The 26,567-nt window shown below is 39.7% G+C and overlaps 1 protein-coding gene across 13 annotated transcripts in view; it reads left to right on the top strand.

Moving 5' to 3' along the window:
* LOC119790907 (calcium/calmodulin-dependent protein kinase type II subunit beta) overlaps nucleotides 1-26,567 on the top strand; it is a 129,645-nt gene that overhangs the window by 36,149 nt on the left and 66,929 nt on the right. For 12 of the 13 annotated variants that reach the window (XM_038296668.1, XM_038296672.1, XM_038296661.1 and 9 more), the window contains exons 7-11: nucleotides 7,431-7,533; nucleotides 21,330-21,413; nucleotides 21,501-21,595; nucleotides 21,694-21,816; nucleotides 23,994-24,077. In XM_038296668.1, the coding sequence (XP_038152596.1) occupies nucleotides 7,431-7,533; nucleotides 21,330-21,413; nucleotides 21,501-21,595; nucleotides 21,694-21,816; nucleotides 23,994-24,077 (489 nt within the window). Of the gene's footprint in view, nucleotides 1-7,430; nucleotides 7,534-21,329; nucleotides 21,596-21,693; nucleotides 21,817-23,993; nucleotides 24,078-26,567 lie in introns of all 13 variants that reach the window. The other variant, XM_038296659.1, reaches the window with a different exon arrangement.

Raw genomic sequence — 26,567 nt, 5'->3', positions numbered from 1 at the left:
TGCTTTACATGAAAAGAGTTGGACCTGTTTTAAATGTGACGCAATTCCTCTAAAGCTGAGCTGCCAAACATCTGCAGAACATATTCTGTATCTCAACAACATAAAATAAGAAAACTTACTACACCAGCCTCTCTCCAATCTGAGCTGAAAGTTTGCAGATTCTCTTCCTTTGTTGGTGTCTATAGATGTGTGAATGTGGTGCTAGGTGTTGATCAGTGGTAAGTGTGGTGAACAGTCAGCATGTCCGTGCACGTCTCTCTGTGATCCTCACATGCATGCCTGCATCCGAACTGATTTGACCAAGAAACTGAAATGTTTTAGATGCTTTTAATCCCGCATGCATGTCTCTCTCCTTAAACACGCTGATCGTTTATCAAGATGTGGTTTTTATTTTTAACTGCGCTGAATGCAGCTTCCATGTTACCATAGCAACATAGAGCTGTAATTAACACTGTGTCTATAAACTACAACATCGCTGTTGGTCACTGAAGCTGATCTTCTGATACAATGTTTAACAGAAAGTTAGTCCTAGAATTTACGGCACAGGCAGATAATTAACCAGAAACATGAGAAAACGTTCGTTTAATAACCAAAAGGTCAGTGGGTTAGACACTTTTATTTCTCATATTTATTCTAAGTCAGATATTTATGTTGAAACAATAACCCAGCTGGTGATCAATACATATTTTGTGTAAAAACTAGTGTTGCATCGATGCCATTTTTTGGCCCCGATACCTGGCTGTGCTGTATCGGCCCATACCATCTGTTATAAATTGATGTGTGTGTGTATATATGAAGAACTGCACCCTACTTGGATGTAAAATAATTGCCATCATGGCTTTGTCAAGCTGCTACCTGCCTTTGTGAGGCAGGAAAAAGACTAATACAGAGTGAATCCAGTAGAACTTTTTATACCAGGGTTTGTTGCTGCGGTCCTTCCAGGTTTCTCGAACTCTTTGTGTTCGTTCACATGCTTCGAATTCAAATGTTTGATCAGGTTCGAATTATAGAAACTGCCCGGTTCAACTCCATCTCTTGAAACTTTCAGGTCGTAAATCTTGCATTTCAATCTGAAAAACTCAAACGAATGAATGAACAGGAGTAAAGAACAGTGATGTTTCCCCCCCAGGCCTGAATGTGGTGGTGGAGTGAAGATAGATGAAGTGGGTCAGTCTGTAGACTGCTGGTTAATTCAATTCAATTTCAATTCAGTTTATTTATATAGCGCCAAATTCACAACACATGTCATCTCAAGGCACTTTACAGTTCAACCAGATCATACAGTCAAATTGATTCAAAGTTTTCTATATAAGGAAAGCCAGTTGATTGCATCGACTCATTGACTCAAATACAATCCCTCACACTAAGCATACTTGTAGCGACAGTGGAGAGGAAAAACTCCCTTTTAACAGGAAGAAACCTGCAGCAGAACCAGGCTCAGTGTGAGCGGCCATCTGCCGAGGCCGACTGGGGTTCAAGGAGACAGAAGCAGAGATACAGAAAGAAGCAGAGATGCAAAAAGCAGCTGTAAAATGCGGCCCCGTCCAGGAAACACACTGCAAGACAGACAAGCTCCAAGCCAGCTTCCATGTCAGAGGATGAAGAGAGCACATCCTGCCAGTTACGGTCAGAGAAAGGTTAGTGAGACGGTCTGCTGAGCTTTATGGGGAGATCCAGTGGACTGCGTGAGCTGATACTAGAGCTTCACTCAGGGACCTGGAAGATGGAAATTTAGTTTGATAACATAGGTTGAGAGAACCTGTCCATGATAAGCAAGCATGAAGTGACAGTGGAGAGGAAAAACTCCCCGATGGGAAGAAACCTCTGGCAGAACCAGGCTCAACATGGCGGCCTTCTGCCGGACCGGTTGAAATTAGATGCAGAATGCAGTAAGAGTCTGGGAGGAATGACACTCTGATGAAGCTTTAGCTATGAAGGTGGAGGAGCAGGTGGAGGTGGGTTGAAAGGGGTAATCTGTATAAAGTCACACAGTGCATCCACTGCCTGTGCACTGGAGCAGACAAGTTGCAGATCGGAGACCTTTTAAGAGGAACTTTGGAAGCTGATTGGCTTTCATGGAGGTGTGGTTCAAAGCTGATTGGCTGTGTCCGTGGATGTAAAAGAGCAATGAGTTTCTTCAGTTGAACTTCTGGCTAGGCTCCATCTATCTAATGCACTCGCCGGCGTTTCTATGACGAAATACTTCAACACCGCAGACATTTTCTTCTCCTGCTTTTTTCCCCCACCGCATGAACACCCCAGCTTTGGTTGGGAGCGGCTATTGGCTCGCTCTCATTGGTCTGAAGCAGACCAACAGCGATAGTTAAGACTAGTGAGTGTCAGGAGAGAGAAGGCTGCGTTTTAGTGACATACAAATATCAAAATGGTATCTTTGCCCTATTTGTTGGTACTCGCCGATGTCGATACCACCATTTTAGCACTGGATCTGGGCCCCGCTTGATACTGGTATCGGTGCAACACTAGTGAAAACTAATCATTATAAGAAGATGCAAACACTGCATTTTTAATCCGTGAAAAGTATTAAGTGGTTTTTTTTTGTGTCCCCATCTTTATCAACTGATGATACATTACAAAAATGAATACGATTTTAGAATCATACCGACTCATTTATTTTTAGAGAAAAAGAACCAGAATAATTATGGAACTATGGATGCAACTTAATTATTATTGAATTATTGTAAAGTTGATTTATCTTATCAATAGACTAACAATTCATTGAAAAGCTGACATATCCTCAAAAACCCAACCCTCCTATTTTGTGTTTTTTACATTTCTGTCTGCATTTCTGCCTCATTCTGCAAATGAGGAAGAGATGCGTCTTATGCTACTGCTACTTATGGTAGAGCTGCTCCTCCACACAACTGAGGCCCCCGTAGAAATATGCTGAGATTAAAATTGTGAAAATAAGTCTTTTTAGACAAGACTTGTCCAAAACAAAAACAAAGCCAGCAGTACACATCTAGAAATAACCACTATTTCCATATTTGCAGCTTCTCGCTGTAACAGTCAGAAAGAAGCTCAGATGCTTCTCGTTTCCCCTGAAGTCATCTGTGGTAAATAATGATTTATAGTCAGATTCTGTTTTCCGTCTTGTTAGTAAATCAGCGTCTGAACAGCACAGACACCCCTACTGCAGGCAGACATGTGATGTTTTCTTCTAAATAAAAAACAAAACAGCAAAAAGGCGTTTGGCCCCATCTGTCAGTCTCATCCTGAGCTGCATCCACAGCTGTTGTTAGTCCTCAAATGTCAGAGTAACTGAGCTTCTCTTTAATCTCCTATAAAGAACAAGGAACAGAGCGTTTTATGATGTAACTCTAAGATTGTGATTTAAAATGTGTTTAACTGTTTAAATATGTTGCATTTGATAAGAAAACTGAAAAAAGTAAACATTTATGTCAGCTTTAAGTTTTAAGATATATTGAGTGATTTTGTCCATTAATTTTGAAGCAAAGAACTTGTTTAGTAAATTTTTAATTTCAGAAAAAAAAAAAAATCTATCCAGAAATGAAACAGAACAAGATTTTGGGAGGAACTTTAAAAATATATATATATATAATTAATAATATTTAATTTTTTCATTTTTTTTTACAGATTTTAGATTTTTTTAATTCTCTTCTTTAGATTAGGCTTTATGAATATCATTATTTTCAATTTGCATTTCATAGATCACTTTTTTTCTCTTCAAACTAAATAAAAATGCTTTCTGTTTATTAATGAAAATGTTGCTAATATTGCTCCAGCAGACCAATAGAAATGCTTCTTTGCTCATCACTCCAGAAGAAGGCCCGCACCCAGAAGTGAAGAGAATGTGATCTGTAAAGCTTAAAGGAATAGTACACCCAAAACATGATTAGCCTTCATTTTCTACTCACCCCCATGCTGAACAACACTCTGGAGTACTTTTTTGATATCTCAAATGCATCTGGAGATCTGGGAGGCTTCTTGATGTCTGCTGACATTCAAATAATGGAGGTCTATGGTGACCGAGACAGAAAGGTCCATAAAAGTCCACAAAAAACGTGTCAATATTCCTCCATACTGGTCGTCCAATGTATTCCAAGTGTCCTGAGTGGGTAGCATCCAGAATTTACTCGAAACAAAGTCATTTAGAATGTTTTTAGAGCACAAACAGTAGTGTATAGGATTTCCTGAAAGCGCGCACATGCGCGATCACGAGGCTACGGAAGCCGGCAGACCAAACCAGATGAAAGTGCGCATTCAGCTCGGCAAAGAACTCATGCTCTTCCTCAACACTGAAGTCCTCAGATATTTTTCTTTCGTTGTTTCTTTCTTTGCACAGGTAAACAGCACATTTCTTCTTCTACGTTTGCATTATTGGCAGAGCAGACGCTGAATGCGCACTTTCATCTGGTTTGGTCTGCCGGCTTCCGTAGCGTCGTGAACTCGCAGGCGCGCGCTTTCAGGAAATCCTATACTCTACTGTTTATGCTCTAGAACCATTCTAAATGACTTTGTTTCGAGTAAATTCTGGATGCTACCCACTCAAGACACTTGGAATACATTGGACAAGCAGTATGGAGGAACATTGAAACGTTTTTTATGGACTTTTATGGACCTTTCTGTCTCGGTCACCATAGACCTCCATTATTTGAATGTCAGCAGACAGCAAGAAGCCTCCCAGATCTCCAGATGCATTTGAGATATCAAAAAAGTACTCCAGAGTGTTGTTCAGCATGGGGGTGAGTAGAAAATGAAGGCTAATCATGTTTTGGGTGTACTATTCCTTTAACTTGAAAATAATCGAATTATATTTGAAAAAAAGAGATAAAATACCAATTAGAAATATAAATAATAAATTAAAAAAGAAGGAAAATATTTGAATAATTAAACCAAAATTTTTTCAAAATTTCATTTTCTGGATATAATTTTTTCTTTCAAATTTCAATTGACAAAATGTCTTCTTTGCCTTCAACAATAATGGAACAGAATTCACTCCATAAGTTCCCGGCTGTTAGAAGGTGAAATGAAAAATAGAAAAAGTTGCTTTTCCTACGAAAATGCAGTGTGAATGCAGTACACTGTAAGCAGTATAGTTGAAATGGCAAAAACAAACTGAAATTTAAAGCAAAAACTGCTGAAATGGTTTGAATTAACAGAAAACAAAAATGCTGAATTACTTTCCTAGAAATAGTGGAAGCCACAAGCAGAGACATGGCAGATATTTTAAAAAATAACTGCAAACTGAAAAGCTTAATGCGTGTCCAGAAAGAGAGCAGAATCAAGCCAAAATTGAAAAAAATAAGCTGAAATTTTATAAAATAGCAGAAACAGCAAAAAAAAAAGAAGAAAAAAAAAAAAAAAAACTTGAATCTTATCCGGTTGAAGAAAAAAAGGAGTAGGAAGTAAAATGTTGCTGAAGATGGTATTAAATCCAAATCAAAGTGTGAAATCATATGTTAATTTTAATGAATGCTTTACAGCAGTCACACAACTACAACAAAAACAGAGATAGTGCCTGAAGAGGACATGAACAGATTCTGTTCTGGTTCAAAGACAGAGAAAATGAATGGAAAAAAACCCATATGAGGACAATTCTCATAGAATGTCAAATTATCATAGAAATAAACAAATAGAGTGGCCACAAGGACGACATGAAGCAAACAACAATCAGACAAACCAAAACCAAAAGTGTGCCACAATTAAAAGGGGTTTGCTTATTTTATAACACTTTATCATTGAAAACCATATAAAGTAAAGAAAGCTGACATCTTAGCAGGCTTTTCTTATCTCCTGTTGCCAAGGTAACAAAGCTGCTGTTAAATTGCTGAACTCTATGCTAACTCTGTTTTGGAAAGTGCTTATATGCGATGGCAGGTTAAAATGCTTTGTTAGTTCCCAGTCGTAGTTCAGAAAGTTGTTTATTCACGCTGGTGATGTTCGAGGAGATCAGAGGTTCACACTCAGACGTGCACTGGAACCACACTCACTGGTTGGGGTGCAGGTGTGAGTTTGGTCGTCCAACAGGAGGAAATCAAAACATTCCAGCGCCTTGCAAAAGTACCCAAACCACAGAAACTTTATTACATTTTATTGCTGCACTGATGTAAAGTATGTCCTAATTGTGAGGTTCTTTTTGGTTTGTTTGTTTTATCTGTTGCAAAAAAAATTTGTAAAAGTGGAGTTTTTAACTTTTGTAACCACCCTTAACTCATATTAGATCCTTAGCTCTATGTGTATACCAGCTTTGCAGATCTATAGAGTGAAAGTTGTGCCTGATTTTACAGCTCAGTCAGGCTGTATGGGGTGCATCAGTACGGAGTGAATTCCGTACCATTATTGTTGCAAGCAAAGAACACGTTTTGTTAAAGAAAATTTAAAATAAATGCAGTCCAGAAATTAAATAAATAAGTAAATTTGCTGTTTTCACAGGTCTTTTTATTTTTTTATTTTATTCACTTAAAATAAATCTTTCTTTCATGTTTTATTTTTACTATCATTTTATTTTGTGAAAGATTTAGTGTTTTCCAGTTACATTTTTTATTTTTTTCTTCTGTTTTTTCAAATTGCGGTTTAGAGATCACATCTCTTCATTTCTCTTTAACTCTGGAGCAAAGACATTTTAAAGAGATTTGAATTCATATGAAACGGTTGGAACAGCCGCTGCCCTACGACTTTAAAAAATGCAATTTGTAAAACTCTTTCTGAAAAATATAAATATATATATTTAATGAAATCTGAAAAAAAAACACAAAGTTGCTCCCAGAATATTTTTTATTCCGATTTTTTTTTAAAGCTTTGTTCCTGGAATTAATTTTTTTTTTCCATCAAAAATCCATTTGCAAAACGTGTTCTTTAAATCTTTCTATGTCTCTCAGATTTATGCTTGGGCTTTGACTAGGCCAACCTAACACATGTAGCTCTGACTGTATCTTTAGGGCTTCCAATCTGCTGGAAGGTTGAACCTGCTGTTGTTTGTAGCCTCTAATAAATGGTCTCACTGGATAATTTAGAATTTGATCCCTGCCTAAGAACTCAGATCAGCTCTTTATTTCCTGCCTGAGGAAAGCATTTTAACGTGTCTGCTGTGTTTCTTGGTCTTCATGAGGCTGTTTGTTAATGACAGAAAAACTGCATTTATACTCAGATTACATTTCACACATGTAGACTCAAAGTAAAATGAGCTGCCGACAAAGGTGTACCAAAATATTAATTTTATAAACAGAAAAAAAAATTAAACTGTGTTTTTTTGGGGGAGCTAGTGTAGAAATTGCACAAAGGGAACAAATACTTTTGCAAGGCAGCCAAAATGAACCTCAGTCATTTCACCACTGAATTGTCTAAGCAGTTTGTAGTGTTGCTTTACTGACCCAGATCCCGTCTCACTCTGCTATCGATACACGTAGCAGTGCTGAAGTGACTGCTCATGTTTTTTGTCACGCTTGCAGCCGGAGAATCTGCTGCTGGCCAGCAAGTGTAAGAACGCAGCTGTGAAACTGGCCGACTTTGGACTGGCTATTGAGGTTCAAGGAGAGCAGCAGGCTTGGTTTGGTAAGTAACAGACACATACACATAAACACACAGCAACATGCATAAACTGCTATTTTACAGCACAAATACTTCAAACTAGCTGGTGCAACAATGAGATGTTGGGCGATGATTACAGGAGGTCACCTAAGCCCAGTCATCTAAAGCTACTGTTATCCCGTTTCATAATAATTAGTGGTGCGTCGATGCTATTTTTAGGCCCCAATACCTGATACCTGGCTGTGCAGTATAAAAATATCTCAAATCTGTCAAGAAGCGGTGTTGGGTTGAGGACCCAAAAGCAGAGGCAAGTTGGCAGAGGTGAATTTTGGTGGGTTTATTGAGATTTACAGATACGGAGGCAGGAATCAAAAATCCAACAAAATAACACTAACCAGAACCAAGGAGACATCAGGGGAAACCAAACTCTAGGAGCCAGGGAAAGACGAGGTAAACAGACAGACGTTTAGACGGGGATCCAGCAAACAGGAACTGAAGAGGGAGGCATTTAAAGGGGACAGAGAGAAAGAGAGGGCTAACGAGGGGATTGAAAACAGGTGAGGACAGAGCAGAAAACAGAGCTAGGGAAAGAGGACACAAGGGGGCAGCAGAGGACAACAAATGGAAAACCAAGAAAGCAGGAATAAACAAACCTAGACTGTGACAAAATCTAACTTCTCACTACCAGAAGTTAGCCATTCCTGCATTCAGAGAGAAAAGCAACACTGCTCTGTTTCTCCATTGAAAATGAGTCACACATTTGCAAAGCTTCACCTATTCCCCTTGAAAGCAGAATGTTCCTATTAAATTTAACATTATGTTTTTTCTATTGTTTTTTGCCTTTGGATCTGTTGCATGGAAATAGATTCCTCCCTGCCTTCCCAACTGTGTCTGCTTCTGTTTAAGTGTCTATAATGGTGCATTAACAACGAGTAAGAAACTTGTGAAAAATTAGCTAGTTTTGCTTGCATTGAAATTTACCTGACGAGCAAAGCAATTCACTGGCCAGGTGAAATGCTTGGCAACTTTATCGAGTTTGTTGGTGGAACCGGGACAAAGCAGCTAGATGTACCCCCATCTCTGAAGCTAAGGTACCACAGCTGTAGAACCGAGAAGGCCACCAGGGAAGCCTTGTCCACTGGGTAGACAGAGTGCTGCAGGCAGGAGGGAGGCTGATGGGAAGGAGAACAGAGTAGATCAGAGTACCCTGCTGGGCAGACAGACTGAAATTCGTGTTTGGTATGAATGTACCTTAAAGGAAAAGTCTGGTCATATTCAGAATACAAACTTCTGAAGGTACTTTAAATATGAAATTATTACATACTGTTCAATAAATGCTGCGATGGACTGGCGACCTGGCCAGGGTGTACCCTGCCTCTAGCCCATTGACTGCTGGAGATAGGCACCAGCACCCCTCGCGACCCCATAAGCGTGCTAGAAAATGGATGGATGAATATTCAATAAATAGTTGTTTTAATTAATAATAATGAAGAATTATGTTATTATAACAATATAATAAGACATCCATGTTTGTCAAAGAACACTACTGCCACCTACTGGTTTGTGACGTCACAGTGCGGTATCGGCTGTTGATCAAGTCCCAGTGCTGTATCTGGTGTTTGTCACAAGGCGCTATTATCCAAGTCATCTTGAAAACATTCTTCTTCCAAATGTTGGCTACATATTACATGTTTTTTCTCTGGCCAGAAGTTCGATGGCCCTAACCCTAACCCTTCAAGTTGGCAATCCAACGACGAACCCGTCCGTGGAGGATCAGGAATCAGAAAGGTGAAATAACTATTTTTTTCACTTTTACCCGATGGATTCCAACATCCATCTGCCATGCAAGTGGGCATTGTCAGTTTCACTATAGCTCTGGTGAATTTCAATGGTGAAGTCCTCTGGAAATCTTCAATAATTGTTGTTGATTGCAGATGTGTCTAGTAGTTCCCATTGATTTTGCTTGTAAACGGGGAGAATGGCGCTAGGCTTACTGCACCGTGACGTCACTGCCGGGAGGTGTCAGCAGTGAGGTATTACTATATTTGGGCAAAATATAAAAATATAAAAATGAAGAAAATGACACATGCTCTGAATTTACTCAACAGTTTTGATCCAGAGCAAAGGTACAGCGTCAAAGAAAAAGGATGCGCCAAAATAAAAGCTCTGTGTGTTTGTCATTTATTTTTGAGTTGCACATAGTGCTGTGATCTTTGGAAATATTGCTTAGCTTCTTGGGTTCTGGTAAAACATTTACACTAGCTTTTCATAGAAAACCCTTCAATTCAGTTTATTTCTATAGCGCCAATTCATAACACATGTCATCTCAAGGCACAGTTCACCGGATCGATTGATTCAAAGTTTTTTATCTAAGGAAAACCAGTTGATTGCATCGACTCATTGACTCAAATACAATCCCTCACACTAAGCATGCTTGTAGCGACAGTGGAGAGGAAAAACTCCCTTTTAACAGGAAGAAACCTCCAGCAGAACCAGGCTCTGTGTGAGCGGCCATCTGCTGAGGCCGACTAGGGTTCAAGAAGACAGAAGCAGAGATACAAAAAGCAGCTGTAAAAGGTGACCTGGTCCAGGAAACACGAAGCCATACTGACGAGCTCCGAGCCAGCTCCCATGCCAGAGGATGAAGAGAGCACATCCAGCCAGTCACAGTCAGAGAAACAGGACTAAAAACAGGCCGATGTCCAACATCTATAAGCAAAGGTGTTGATAGCAGCAGCACAGCTGATATTTCCCTTCAACCCTCCCATTTTATTCACAGATGAACAATTAAACGTCCCTAATCCCTCCTTCATTAAACAAGAGCTGCCGAGACACAAATTCACAAGTGCATCTCTAGATGAATCCTCATCCCCCCCCCCCCCCCCCCCCCCCTCCTTGTGTAGCTCTTCAAACTGCGTCTGACCAAATTCACACAGCACCAAGAGAAACCAGACATGTCAATACTTGAGGTAACAAGAGCAAAAAGTTTCCATTGATTGCTCTGACAGAGGCAGAAGCTGATGTTTAAATGCTGCCGGTGGGTGGAGGAAACTCATTAGGACTCCGAGGAAAAGTTTCCTCTGTGAGTGAAGGCAGACAGATCATTTAATCTTTAAAGATAAGAAAGCAGCAGGCAGCAGCAGACAGGTTCCAATGCTGGAGAAGTTCAACACAAACCCAATGAAAAACGGAAACCAAACGGTCAGATGTAAAAATCAATCATTATAATGATAGATTTAGCTACAGATAAAACTAGTGAAACAGACTTTTGCAGATATTCTCCACTGCTGAAAACACCTCACAAGGAAGGTCACTATGGCTACCCAAAAAGTTGCTAGAAACTGCTAGATGATGTCATCACCTGAATTGCATATTTCTACCATGCTTTGATTGAGGCATAGCAGAAAGGAATATTAACAGGAACTGATTTAAACAGCTAAACATGTTTAAACCAAATATTAACTCTATAAAATCATTTTGGTAACATTTCAACTAAACCAAAACTATATAAATCAATCTTGTTATTTCATCAAATTCTTAAAGGACAAGTCTGTTCAGCAAAGAATAACCAGTGGGTCATTATTTATACTTAAAACTAATACATTTGTGGGAATTTAATGAATTTAATATTAATCAGTTAAAGAATAAAAATAAGTCTGGGAGCGGCCATTTTTGCCCAAATATAGTAACACCTCACTCCTGCCATCTTCCGGCAGTGACGTCACGGTGCGGTAATCCTAGCGCCATTCTCCCCGCTTTACAAGCAAAATCAATGGGAACTACTAGACACATCTGCAATCAACAACAATTATTGAAGATTTCCAGAGGACTTCACCATTAAAATTCACCAGAGCTATAGTGAAACTGACAATGCCCACTTGCATGGCAGCTGGATGTTGGGTAAAAGTGAGATAGAGTTAGTTCACTTTTCCGATTCATGATCCTCAACGGAAGGGTTTGTCGTTGGATTACCAACTTGAAGAGGGAAGATTTACCATCGAACTTCTGGCCAGAGAAAAAACATGAATATGTAGCCAACATTTGGAAGTTTGAAGTTTGAGCTCCCCTTAAACATAAGAGCTTACTTAGCTAATAACTTAACATATTTGACACTTAACCTATTCAGACATCTTTGTTTTGTCTTGTAGGATTTAATCTAGAGGTATGAATTAACTACTTATCTTCAGAAGTAACCCATAACTTCTCAATCTGTTGGTCCAAAGTGGTCTGCTAGAAGACTTTAAAATGGATAGAGACTCTTTAGAGAGACTGTTTAACTATGAGAATCTTCAATTTTGATTATTAACGGACTGAATTTATCTACAGTTACAAAGAAACTGTTAAAACCTCAAATGATGGTCGTGAATCCTGGCTGTATGGTTAAAGCTATTCTCAGTCATTGTCATTAGCATTTCACTGATATATAATGCTGCTGAATATGGACAATGCCTTAGGTTTTTAGTAGTTCGATGTTGTCATGATTAGGGGATATTTTTTTGAGGACCCAAATGCAGAGCTGAAGAGGCAGAGGCAAATTTAATGAAGAACTAAAAAAACAGAAGCCATAATCCAGAACTGATCGACAAGAAACTCAGGAACCAAAAACTAGGAGACCCTAGGGAGAAATAATCCGGAGCAATGGAGGAATGAGGAGAATCCGGCAAACAATAACTACAGAGCAGTATGGGGGTCTTAGATTTTAAAGGATGCATCCTCCAAGGACCCGGTCTATCTGGACCGGATAATTTTGAGGTCCGTGAAAATAAGGTGGCCAGAAGAGTTTTGGCTGTGAATTCAAACAGGTCTAGCCTTCTGTGGCTTTCACCGCTCGTACACTCTGTCGCCTAGCAACCGTGAGAGTTGACACACAAGGCAGGAAAATAACTAATACCGAACTTTTCAAAACTGTGGCCATGGACTGGTGTCCTCACCAAGTATGTTCTCGAGAAAAACACAGGAAAGTCTGGACTCGAGAACGGGAGCACGCAGAATAAATATGGTTGAATTGGAACAGAGCAGTACTCATGACATCACCACACGCTCCTCTCGTCTGGAGCTAAATTTCAACTCCTGTTATTAATAGTCTCTAGATAATAATAAATTCTAACTTTTTCATTTAGTGGGGGAATAATAATGAACACAGTCAGATGAACACAAATCAAATGAAAACAAAAAAATAACCATCGAAGCCAGCCATCCTTCACACACGGCAGAGGGCTGCTGCAGACGGGCTGCAGTTAGACCTGGCAGCCGTTAGCTTCAGAACTCGCCCAGATGCCACGGTCCTCTTAACTTCGGAAATCTTTTTTTAAATTACCCATTAAATCGGTAAATGGACCATATAGTGATAACCTGACTCCGCCAGATGGATTTGCTCCATTGAAGTAATTTTGGGAAGGGGCGAAAATACTGGTTAGCTGATTGGCCTATGTTGGTGATAGACGGGCCAAATAAACCAATCAGATCAACGAAGCATATGATGTACTAACAGAGCGACGGCAAAAACACAACCACAAGCCAGGCTACTCTTGCCGAAACCAGTCGGGAGAAGAGCAAAAACATCTTTTCCTCTGAGAAAAGCCTCCAGAGCAGTGTTTTGCTCTTCTTTCAGTGAATAAATACTCTGTAATGCCGATAAAACTTGCTCGATAGCCACGCTAACGCTAGTTTCATCGGCTGAAGTCACCATGTTCTTTAGACTGAACTGTCGCGCTTCTCGTTGCGTCACACCTCAACCCGCCTCAAAGCCAACGCTGATTGGACGTTCGTTTGGTGAACTGCTCTAAATTTTCTTTAACGGAAAGTAGCCAGACTGATCTGTGAGTGAAACCTTGAAAGCTCGCGAGAACAGGATGGTCTCAGGAGGCTAATATAGTGACGCTTGAAAGTATAATTTTCACCTCAAATTATCTTAAAACATACTTTTATTGAACAACAACAGAAAAGAGAACTTTTAACTTAACACTCTGAGCTCTGTGAGCGCTCCATTGAAAGCTGCTGCTGCCGCAGTGCATGCTGGGCACAGCTGTCAATCTCAAGAACGGACGAGTCTACTTTAATGAATGATGGGTAAAGAGGGAGGGGCAAGAACAACATCCAGGGACTTTGTCTGTTCTCGGCCTTCTTGTTCTTGTGAAATGGAACAGTACTAGGCCTGAGGCTGATGATGTTTCATGAGTACACGAGCACATGAACCGTACAGGTACACATATTGGGAAACGGCCTGTTGCTTTTAAATGATCTTTTTTTTATTCTAAAGTGAACAGAGACTACACTCATGAGAAAACAGAGTGGAATAAAGGCGACAACTTCCCGGAGCATGAACAAAAAAAAGCAAATGTAATGATATAAAAGGGGTAGAAAGATGTGAGTAAATCTAAACAATGTATGTATAAAAAAATATCTGCAAAATCCCTTATATTCAAAAACAAAAAATATTTGGTTAAGCCAATTGTGCAAAATAGCAATTAAAAAATTAAAATCATATGATATTTATAGTCCCCACACTGCCAATATATTAGAACCTGTCCTTTAATTACAGCCAAACTCATTTACACAGTAACAGATATAAACCTTTCAATAAATCAAACATTACCCGCCATATATCTGATTCAATAACCATTTAAAAATAATTTTCTTTAATTTCAATTCAATTCAATTCAGTTTATTTATATAGCGCCAAATTCACAACACATGTCATCTCAAGGCACTTTACAATTCAACCAGATCATACAGTCAAATTGATACAAAGTTTTCTATCTAAGGAAAACCAGTTGATTGCATTGACTCATTGACTCAAATACAATCCCCCACACTAAGCATGCTTGTAGCGACAGTGGAGAGGAAAAACTCCCTTTTAACAGGAAGAAACCTCCAGCAGAACCAGGCTCAGTGTGAGCGGCCATCTGCCGAGGCCGACTGGGGTTCAAGGAGACAGAAGCAGAGATACAAAAAGCAGCTGTAAAAGGCGGCCCCGTCCAGGAAACACACAGCCAGGCAGACGAGCTCCAAGGCAGCTCCCATGCCAGAGGACGAAGAGAGCACATCCACTCAGTCACGGTCAGAGAAACAGGACCACACTGGAAAACAGGCCGATCTCCAACATCGATTAACAAGGGTGTTGATAGAAGCAGCACAGCTGATGTTTTTTTCCAGGATGACGTCACAGCCAAACAGGAACAGACGAGGCAAAGCTACTCTGAGGAAAAGCAGAGAGAGCAGAAGGTTAGAGATTGAACTAACAGATTCTGCAGAATAGGAGAACAGAGAGAGAATGAAGCAGAATGATGAAATGGGGGTCCCTATGTCCTCCAAAAGTCTAAGCCTATAGCAGCATAACTATAGAGATAGCTCAGGATAACCTGAGCCACCCTAACTATAAGCTTTATCAAAAATGAAAGTTTTAAGCCTAGCCTTAAAAGTAGACAGGGTGTCTGCCTCACGGACTAAAACTGGTAGTTGGTTCCACAGGAGAGGAGCCTGATAACTAAAAGATCTGCCTCCCATTCTACTTTTAGAAATTCTAGGAACCACTAGTAAACCTGCAGATTGAGAGCGAAGTGCTCTGTTAGGAACATAAGGAACAATCAGATCTCTGATATAAGATGGAGCTTGGCCATTTAAGGCTTTATATGTGAGAAGGAGGATTTTAAATTCTATTCTTGATTTAACAGGAAGCCAATGAAGAGAAGCCAGGATAGGAGAGATATGATCTCTCTTTTTCATTTTCATTAGAACTCTGGCTGCAGCATTTTGGATCAGCTGAAGGCTTTTAACTAGAGTTTGTGGACTTCCTGATAGTAAAGAATTACAATAGTCCAGCCTTGAAGTAACAAATGCATGGACTAGTTTCTCAGCATCACCCCTGGACAGGATATTTCTAATTTTTGCAATGTTCCTCAGATGAAAGAAGGAAATTCTAGAAACCTCTTTGATATGGGATTTAAATGACAGGTCCTGATCAAAAATAACACCAAGATTTTTTACTTTATTATCTGAAATCAGTTTAATCCCATCCAAATGAAGTGACTGGCTAATCAGTTTCTTTTTCAGAGACTCTGGTCCAAAGACTATAACTTCTGTTTTGTCTGCATTCAGAAGCAGAAAATTAAGAGTCATCCAGGTTTTTATGTCTTCAAGACATGCCTGTAATCTATGTAATGGGTTAGCTTCATCTGGATTTATAGACAGATATAGCTGGGTATCATCAGCATAACAGTGGAAATTAATCCCATGCTGTCTAATAATTCTACCAATTGGGAGCATGTATAAAGTAAAGAGAATTGGTCCTAGCACTGATCCCTGTGGTACTCCACAGGTAACCTTTGAGCGTGTTGAAGATCTATCATTAACGTGAACAAACTGAATTCGATCAGATAGATAAGATTTAAACCAGTCTAGTGCTGTTCCTTTAATTCCAACAAAATATTCAAGTCTTTCTAAAAGAATATTATGGTCAACTGTATCAAATGCAGCACTAAGATCCAACAGGACGAGCACAGATACAAGTCCATTATCTGAGGCCATGAGAATATCATTAGTGACTTTCACCAGAGCTGTTTCAGTGCTATGATGAGCTCTAAAGCCAGACTGAAACTCTTCAAAAAGTTCATTATGGTGGAAGTGATCGCAAACTTGTTTGGCAACTACTTTCTCAAGAATTTTGGATAAGAAAGGAAGATTGGATATAGGTCTATAATTGACCAAGTCATCTGGGTCAAGAGACGGTTTCTTAAGCAGAGGTTTAATTACAGCAATCTTAAAAGCTTTAGGTACATATCCCTGTAACAGAGATAGATTAATCACATCTAAAATGGAGGAGGAGATCAAAGGGAATACCTCCTTAAATAACCTGGTTGGAACTGGATCTAACATACAAGTTGAAGGCTTAGATGAAGACAATAATTTTGCTAATTCAGAGAGTTCAACTGGATCAAAGCAGTCTAAACCCGGTTCAGATTCCATGACTACCTCAGGTACAATCGCGGATAGAGGAGTGCTTATGATCTTATTTTTAATAAGATCAATCTTATTTATAAAGAATCCCATAAAATCATTGCTGCTAAGAGCAGGTGGAATGGACGGTTCAACAGAGCTATGGCTCTGGGTGAGTTTGGCAACTGTATTAAAAAGAAATCTAGGATTATTCTTATTCTCCTCTATTAATGAGGAGAAGTATGCTGCTCTTGCTTTACAAAGGGTCCTCTTATACAGCAGAAAACCATTTTTCCAGACTAGGAAGGACTCTCGCAGGCCTGTGGAGCGATATTTTCTCTCCAGTTTCCTAGCATTTTGCTTCAAAGTACGCAGCTCTGCATTAAACCAAGGAGCAAGCTTTCTATTTTTAACGGTTTTCATTTTCAAAGGAGCTGCGTTGTCTAAGGCAATACGCAGAGAACTAGCAACCCCCTCAACAAAATCATCAACCTGTGAAGGGGAATAAGCTAAGCTTTTGCACTCTGCAGCACTGCTCAGTGACACAGAGCAGAGAGAAAGTGAAGCAGATTCTTTAAAATTTATAACTGCACTATCTGATAAAGATCTACTAAAATTGAACCTTCTTTTGGGGGAGGAGAACTCTGTTAAAGTAATCCTGAAGGTTATTAGAAAGTGGTCAGAGAGGACAGGGTTGTGAGGAAATACTGTTATTTCTTCACATTCTATGCCGTATGTCAGCACAAGATCCAAAGTATGAAGATGAGAATGCGTGGGACTATTCACATTTTGAACAAAGCCAATAGTGTCTAAGATAGCATTAAAGGCTGCTCTTAAGCTATCGCCTTCAATGTCAGCATGGATGTTAAAATCTCCCACTATGATGACCCTGTCAGTATTTAATACCAAATCAGAAAGGAACTCTGAAAACTCATCTAAAAATTCAGAGTAAGGACCTGGTGGACGATACAAAGTTACAAAAAGAAGAGGTTTTCTTGCCTTGAAATTTGGATCAGGGAAATTAAGGGTTAAATGTTCAAAAGAGTTGTAGGAATTAATTGTTTTGGGAGTAATCAGTAAGTCAGACTCGAAGATTGTTGCTACTCCTCCTCCTCGCCCAGAACTTCTGGGGATGTGAAAATTTAAATAGCTTGAAGGAGTTGCCTCATTTATGCTCACATAATCCTCTTGCTGCAGCCAGGTTTCTGTAAGGCAAAACAAGTCAATGTGATTATCACAAATCAAGTCATTAACTAGTAGACTTTTAGAGGAAAGCGATCTTATGTTAAACAGACCGCATTTAATTGTTTTAACTTTTTCCCCAATTGGAGTTATTTTGATTTTAATTAGATTATCATGATTTACTCCTTTGGGAATCTTTGCTAATTTATTAGATTTTGGTCGTGGGCAAGACACTGTCTGGATGGAGTAAAGAGTGGGTAACAGTAGAGAAGCTGCAGACAGAACTATTCACATACTTGTATTAGAAGAAAGTGCACTTCCAATATTCACCTCTGTTCTGCAACTTTTTCCTCTGAGAGCAAGCCGGACCAAGCCGACTTTCAATTGGACTCGTAATGAATTACGGGATATCCTAGGCTACATAGGAAACACCAGACCGTCCTTAAAATCGAGCAAAAAGAAGGACACATTTGTAGGCTGTATAACAAGGAGTCTTCCAATCCGAACAGGCCTTGGCGTCGCGCTATGATGTAATCAGCCTATGAATCTTGCCTTCAGAGGATGCGGCCCATGAATTCAAATTCAGCCTATATATGTCAAACAGAACAATGAATGGAGTAACTGATTGGGAGCAGGTGTGGACAGAAGGATCTAGAAGGGAGCTAGGGGAAGGACTGGCACAAGGGGGCAACAGAGAATAAATTACAACAGTGCTTAAATATAACTACAAAATAACATGGATGACACTAAATAGAAAGGAAAGTGTAGAATGTAGATATCTGGCTGGCTTGCCAAATATAGAAGCAGCTGTACTGCCTTATATATCCTTATTTGTGGCCTTATACTTACTTAGCAACAAAAGATGCAGTTGACAGGGTGTTTGAATCCTAACAGTACAGGCTGAAGGTCAAGTATGAATCTTGGTAACAACAAGGTCTCTAAGGGCTGATTCGTTCGCAATTATATGATATATGAGGAGGTTTGGCATAAACAGAGAACATCTGTATAAACATTCTGTCCAATGTCAGAACAACCCCTGGTTTCGACCAGCACGGAGGAATTCCAGTAAGCTTTCGACATGATATTCCTGTGCATATGCATTTACGTAATGCGATGTTGAGACTATAAAACAAAGAGTTGGGGGGAAATCTGAGATGTCTGACGATGTAGCGATGAACGTGTGAAGTGTTTAAGACAGCTGAAGGAATTCTAATTGGAAAATAAATGTTTCCCCCCTCCGGAGGATAAAAGGATGTGAATCGTAAGTGTCCTTCTTTCTGCCATAAGAGAATCCTACCAATGAGCTTCCACAAAAGCAATGAACTAGAAAACACAGAATTAAATAAATCAAAGTGTAACTGAAAACTTAAACAGAACCATAAAGTCCAGTAAGGGCAGAATCATGAGAGACGTATTAATACTGTGCTTTTATCCTGGTGAAGGTTCTCAGTCATCCAGGTCATAGTCATTCCAAAAAAAGAAAATTAAAAACAATCCACTGGACTTTGTTTCCAAGTTTGAAGATGTTTCGCTTCCCATCCAGGAAGCAAACTTTGAATTGAAGTAGCTTCCTGGATGGGAAGCGAAACGTCTTTAAACTTGGAAACACTGTCCAGTGGATTGTTTTTAATTTTCTTTTTTTTTTTTTTTTGGAATACTGTGCTTTTGTTTCCTTAATTAATTAACGATTTTAGACAGTGGACTGGAAGGCTTCCAATGTTTAGTCACACCCATCGGCTGACTAAACCCCTCTTCGCACTGGATTAAGACCGCATATTCAAAACAGCCAGTACCTGAATAGTCCTAGGCAGAATCTTGGAGAGCTCTTTACAAACATAAGTTCTATGTTGAATTCAGGATAGTTCATCAACATTGTTGTAGCATATTTGTTTTATGGGTGTGGCGCGAGGTGTCTGGTTACAGCAGTGGTGGCTCATCCATTAGATGTTGCATATTATAGAGCGGGGTGTGTCTTGGTTATTGGATCTAAATATACCCTAGCCTATGATCATTGCATCCTGTCTCTTCTCTTGTTCCGACCAAAGTGATTTCACAAACCGGCTACGTTTACTATTTACTTTCATAAAAAATCAGTATTGATGGGCTCTTAAAAGGAGAGAAAAATGGAAATATCAGTTTTATACATTTGTTTAGTGTGAGGCCGCTGCCATCTGTACAGGAATGTCCATGTCACATCTACTGCTAAGTACAGAGTGACAGCAAATATGGTTACCAATGAAATATAACATTTTTTGAAGTTCAAGTAATAGAAACACCACCAATGTTTACAACCCGGGAAATTCTGGGAAACAGAATTTAGTTTGTGCTGATGATAAGTGTTGCGCTGAAGCCCTTTTTTGGCCCCGATACCTGATACCTGGCTGTGCAGTATCGGCCAATACCATTACCATACCAAAACCATCTGTTTGAAATTGATGTGTGTGTGTATATATGAAGAATTGCATACTACTTGGATGTAAAATAAGCTTTTACAACTCTTTTTCTACCGTTTTTGTTATTTCGTCCATATTTTTTCCAGAAAAAAAGACATTTGTATCGTCAGCGAACATTATAAACTTTAAAATACTGGAATCTTTTATTTATGTCTTCTATGTAAAATTGCATCACTTAAAGTGGTAGGGAAATCCTATTTAAACGTCAAATCATTCTGGCTTAATGTGTATATTAATGTGCTCTTTATCAGACGATATTGTCCCAAAATGTTGAACATTTCTTTTTTTTTTTTTTATCCTATCTTAAAATTGGTTTGGGTTTTTTTCGTTATCTTCTGCAGGCCAGTTAGTGATACGTCAGCCTGAACGCCTAAATTAGGCTAATCCTATATCAACGGTCGTCTATCAATCGAATTTTTTCAGTCATAGCATCTTGATTCATATGTAGCAGCTAATATACGCAACGGTTGAAATAAGAATCTTCGTAGAGAAGTGGTGACCTTTACAGGTGTATAGTTGGAGAGCCAATTGTTGGCCGTTTCTCGTTTCACAAGAACGCGAGTACAGACCCTCGCCAAGTATCTTCTTGAAAAGAACACAGGAAAGGGTTAATTTGGGGAGAACGGGAGCAGACTGAATAACTATGGGTCACTTGGAAAAGAAGCGTACTTTGGACGTCATCACCTCTAAATAATAATAAATTCTGACTTTTTTCATTTAGTGGGGGAATTATAGTCAGATAAACACAGATCAAATGAACATTTTGCCAAATAAAACAAAAAAATCATCATCAGAGTCGGCGGTCCTTCTGACACGGCTGCCGCAGACGGGCTAACGTTAGCCCTGGCTGCCGTTAGCCTCGGAGGGCCGCTGGTTGCCGCGGTCCTCTTAACTTCGGAATTTTTTTTTTTTATTACGCATTAAATCAATAAATGGGCCATATAGTAACACTTAAAAGTAAGATTCTTGTGGCGAACCTTCCACCACAACAATCCCGCCCCCTTGATAAACGACCAATCACATTCACTTTATTCACTCGTGTAAAGTCGGGCACCACTCTGGAGAATTCGGAAATGCAACGGTTGGAACGGTCGCTTCCCTACGACTTTTAAACCCTTATTAGACAGTTGTTTTAAATCACTTAAAAAGCAGAACATAATGCTTATATCCTGTGTCTCAGACCTGCTCTTCATCACTGAACCCTAAAGGAAAGAAACTTTTGCCCTACTTCTACTTTGTTTCTGTTTACAGGCTTTGCAGGAACTCCTGGTTATTTGTCTCCAGAGGTACTGAGGAAGGAGGCGTACGGTAAACCTGTAGACATCTGGGCATGTGGTAAGCTCTTTGTTTGTGTCTTTCTACAGCCGCCTCCTTGCTCTTCCAAAAAGATTGTCACTCAGAAAGACATATATTTGTGCGTAGGTGTGATCCTTTACATTCTTCTGGTCGGGTACCCTCCGTTCTGGGACGAGGACCAGCACAAGCTCTACCAGCAGATCAAAGCTGGAGCTTACGATGTGAGCTCCCTGTTCCTCTGCTTATCTCTGACTTTAAATGAAAAAATGTGGCCGCCTCTGCATTCCACGTATGTGTGTGTCTGAATGGGTTTGGTTAGTTTCCCTCTCCAGAGTGGGACACCGTGACTCCTGAGGCTAAAAATCTGATCAACCAGATGCTGACGATCAACCCTGCTAAGAGAATCACTGCCCAGGAGGCTCTGAAGCACCCATGGGTCTGCGTAAGTAGCACTCACACATCCAGAGTCCTGCTACTGCTGACAGATTGCAATATTTCATCACCTTCTCCTGACTAGTTTGTAAAGGACTAATTAGGGGTCTCGGAACATCTGACGGGAGCTGCCAAAATCTTCCCACCATCTGTTTCCAAACATGCAATTTATCTCTGACACGAGCAAATACCAGGCCAGCTAATTCTGGACAATTAGTGTCGGAAGAAGATAAAAGTGTAAATCTTTTCAGAGCAACCTTCAGCTTGCTGTTCATTAAAATATTCAATTCAATTGAGTTTATTAATACAGCGCCAATTCACAACACATGTCATCTCAAGGCACTTTACAGAGACAATGCAAACAGATCATTCAAATTAATTGGTTCAAAGTTTTCTATCTAAGGCAAACCAACTGATCATTCACTCTTCAGCAATCCCTCACACAAAGCATGGTTGCAGGGATAGTGGAGAGGAAAAACTCCCTTTTAACAGGAAGAAACCTCCAGCAGAACCAGGCTCAGTGTGAGCGCCCATCTGCCGAGGCCGACTGGGGTTCAAGGAGACAGAAGCAGAGATAAAAAAAAGCAGCTGTAAAAGGCGGCCCCGTCCAGGAAACACACAGCCAGGCAGACAAGCTCCAAGCTAACTCCCATGTCAGAGGATGAAGAGAACACATCCAGTTAGTCACAATAAGAGAAACAGGACTACACTAAAAACAGGCCGATCTCCAACATCTATAAAGAAAGGTGTTGATGGCAGCAGCACAGCTGATATTTCTATCCAGGATGGAGTCACAGCCAGACAGGAACAGACCAGATGATGGTATGAGAAAAAGCAGAGAGAACAGAACGTCACAGATTGAACTAACAAATTCTGCACAATGGAACAATAGAGAATGGATTACGAAAAATGATGAAATAGGGGTCCCTATGTCCTCCAGCAGTCTAAGCCTATAGCAGCATAACTATAGAGATAGCTCAGGATAACCTGAGCCACTCTAACTATAAGCTTTATCAAAAAGGACATTTTTAAGCCTAGCCTTAAAAGTAGACAGGGTGTCTGCTTCACGGACTAAAACTGGTAGTTGGTTCCACAGGAGAGCCGTTAGCAAAAACTGGCTGAAAAGACATTAAAATGACAGCGTGATTTGAGTCCAAATGTTTAGATTTAGTTGATAAGTGAAAGATGAACAGCTGTAATTTTAAGATTGTTTAAGAGACATTGAAAACTGGGTTTGCAACGTCTTTTCAACGTCTGTTATCGGACTAAAATGGACTAAATCAGAACAACAAAACAGCCCAATATTCAACAACTATTTCTGGAGTAAAAGACGGTTTCTTCGTACTGTTGTATCACTGAAAGTGTTTCAGGTGCTTTTGTTACCTGAATCAGTCTCTCATGAACTAACTCATGGAGCTTATAGAGGCAATTAACGTTTAAAGTTGCACAAAGCCTGCGACTTCCTAAAAATATGTATAACTTCTTCAGCTCATATTTACTTCTAAGTTGAAAATGTTTTTATTTTATTCATAACTTTTAAATTGTTTCTTGGAACATTTTAGACTTTAATAATGTATTAGACTGATAAATAAATATTACATGTATTCATGTCGTTTTACATGTATGTATTTATTTTTTGATATACTTTGCCCTGCATCTACCTAAGGCATGAAATTACAATCGTCTTCAGACCCCACTTGGTGTCTGTTGACCCCTAGTGGGTCTCGGCCCGCACTTTAGGAAGCCCTGTCCTAAGGTGTACATTTAATACTTTCAGTTTAAACCCTCATAGAGTTTAAGATGGGATAGGAATTAACGATAAAAGCTTCTTGAAGGTCTAGTATGTTTGTAGGAAGGTTTCTCTTTTGTTTGGCTCTGAATTGATTTAAAATTCAGCTGCTAACAGTGGTTTCCCATCTCTCCCTCAGATAAATTTGGACCTTTGTAGTTCCATATTGCTGTATTTACTGACAGCTTGCACTGCTCCATAACCTGAGCAAACACTTAAAATACTTTGGCCAGATTCCATTTAGGCCTGGTACCTCAGGAGCTGCAGAATCAACTAAACATGTTGTGCAAAGCAAAGGCTCTCCTGCAGCTTCTGCCCACATAAAGCTGTCAGTGCCAGAGCTGCTCTTCTGTGATCTTTTATTTTCAGCATCTCTCTCTCTTTCTGTCTCCCCACAGCAACGCTCCACTGTGGCCTCCATGATGCACAGACAGGAGACGGTCGAGTGCCTGAAGAAGTTTAACGCCAGGCGGAAACTTAAGGTGTGAAAACGCTAAATAGGTCAAGGAGACATCATATCCTGGCTGAACCTGATGTTTTACAATCCAATAGCAGTACGAGATTATAAAACCAACAAAAAAAACAAGTATATTCCTTTTGGTCATGTAATACTGGAAAAAAAAAAACAGATTAGAAAAAATAACAGATTAAACCAAACTACATTTTACCTTTAGAAAGCAGGAACTATCCTGAGTTAAAGTCGTAGGGAAGTCATATTTAAATGTCAAATCATTCTGGCTTAAACATGTATATAAATGTAGTCTTTATCAGACAATATTGTCTCAAAATTTAGAACATTTCTATAAAAAAAAGCCTGTCTTAAAATCCGTGTTTTATCTTCTGCAGGCCAGTTAGTTATACGTCAGCCTGAACACCTAAATTCGGCCAATCATTCGGTCATCTGTCAATCAAATTTTTTGGTCATAGCATCTTGATTCATATGTTGCAGCTAATATACGCAACGGTTGAAATAAGAACTAAGAATAATTTCCTTTCCCATTGAGTTCCGTCCCAGTGTTCACGGGGATTGACGTCTGTGTCCTCAGCAGGCGTAGAGCTAACAGAACTGGCAGCGTTGCGAGGCAAGGGCTCAAACATGTACGGCTGGAAGCCTTCTACACCAAACCGAGCTTCTGCCGCCCTGGCGTCCTCTTCCACAACATCTTCGTCCCCGCTTTCCTCCTCTAAATAAAAAATGGATGATGGAGGAGACTCATCCATGACCTCCGACACTAAACTCTCCTCCTCTTGCATGTTTCCTCTGTCCATAGCGTTCCTTGACAGTGTCGTTTCTAAGTCACCAATTTAGTGCTACTTGGTCCCAATGGAATTTCCCATTGGGAACCTGCTAGCACTAAGTTGCTAACTGGTTAGCAAGATGCTTCTGATAAACCAGCCACAATCAAATGGGTTTGTGAACCTTCCGCCACAACAATCCTGCCCCCTTGATAATCGACCAATCACATTCACTTTATTCACTCGTGTAATGTCGAGCACCACTCAGGAGAATTCAGAACTGCAACAGTTGGAACAGCCGCTTCCCTACAAGTTTAAAATTTGAAATTTTCAACATTAGTTGCTTTAGTGAGATTAATTGAATACTATTAAAAAATTTTGATTGTATATTGATTGTTATTCTATTCTCTAATTTAATATAACTATTTAAGACATTTTAATCATTGGGAAGCCTTGTAAAATCACTGTTGTGTTAGGACTTAAATCAACAAGTTTAACTCAGCCAGTAGGTGGCGCACTCATTTTTGTCTGCTTTTGTTTGAACCTGCAATTGTACTGTTTGCAGATGCTAACGTTCTTTGTCAGAATAGAATAGAATTCAACTTTACTGTCATTAATTACACTGTCACAAATACAAAGCAACAAAATTCACTCTCTGAATTTAACCCATCCCCATGGGGAGCAGTGGGCTTCCATTGTGGGGCGTCCGGGGGAGCAGTGTGGGGGTTAAGGGTCTTGCTCAGGGACCCAGAGTGGGAGTCTGTGAGAGTGGGGCTTGAACTCTCTGGGACCGAGGCGCAATGCCCTAACCACTTGGAAAACATTGAACTTGCCTGTCTAGAAGGAAAGCAGTGACAGTGTGATTTTCTAAGCTCCAACATTGGCGCTAAACCTCAAAATCTTGACTAATAATCATCTCGTTGTGCTTCATTTTCGTTTTGTCTGAATCTGAGAAATGTAAGACCAAGAAGAAGACATCTCTCAGCTACATAATAGAGCTAATAGGACCATCCAGGTCCTGAGCTTCCACCTGCTATTCTTATCGCTGCAGAAAATTTACATTTTGGTCCCATCAACATTTATAAAACAATGATTTCTATTTATGTACATATACATATTTCTGTAGAGGTATTGTAAAAAAAGATTATTAATGTCAAAATAACTATGACATTTAAAATAAAACAAATAAATTAATTGGATCAGTTATGTTGCAAGAACATTGCTTGGAAGGGAAAGATCTGTCAGAAATAATATTATTATCTTGCCGTGTGAACGAGCCTTTAGGTGGATCTTAGTTTACGATGTTCCCAGAAGCCAGCGGAGGAAAAAAGGGGGTCGGGTTTGTCTGGAAGGGAGTTCAAAGTAAGCATAGGAGGAATGGAGCTGGTTAATCTGCAGTGGTGAAGGGTTTGAAGAGAGAGTTAGTCCAGGGAGTCAGTTCTCCAGAGATGGAGGTGAGAACACTTCAAACAAAGCTGTTTTACGGTAACGGTTAGAATAAAAGTCCTGAATTGCTCCAGGTATTGGCAGTGTTGGAATGTCCTGTAATATGGGGAGTGTTGGCCTAGTGGTTAGAGCGGTGTGCTTGTCCTTTGAGGTTACAAAGACCCGGACTGATCCCCACAGCCTCCACTCTGAGTTCCTAAGCAAGACCCTTAACCCCCCACTGCTCCACAAGGGATGTACATCTACATATATATATATATATATATATATATATATATATATATATATAT

The sequence above is a fragment of the Cyprinodon tularosa genome, unplaced genomic scaffold (assembly GCF_016077235.1).
Source record: "Cyprinodon tularosa strain WSP-4 unplaced genomic scaffold, ASM1607723v1 ctg374, whole genome shotgun sequence".
In the NCBI taxonomy this organism is placed as follows: Eukaryota; Metazoa; Chordata; class Actinopteri; order Cyprinodontiformes; family Cyprinodontidae; genus Cyprinodon; species Cyprinodon tularosa.
Note: the sequence above shows the minus strand (reverse complement) of the source record. Positions and strands in the feature narration are given on the sequence as shown.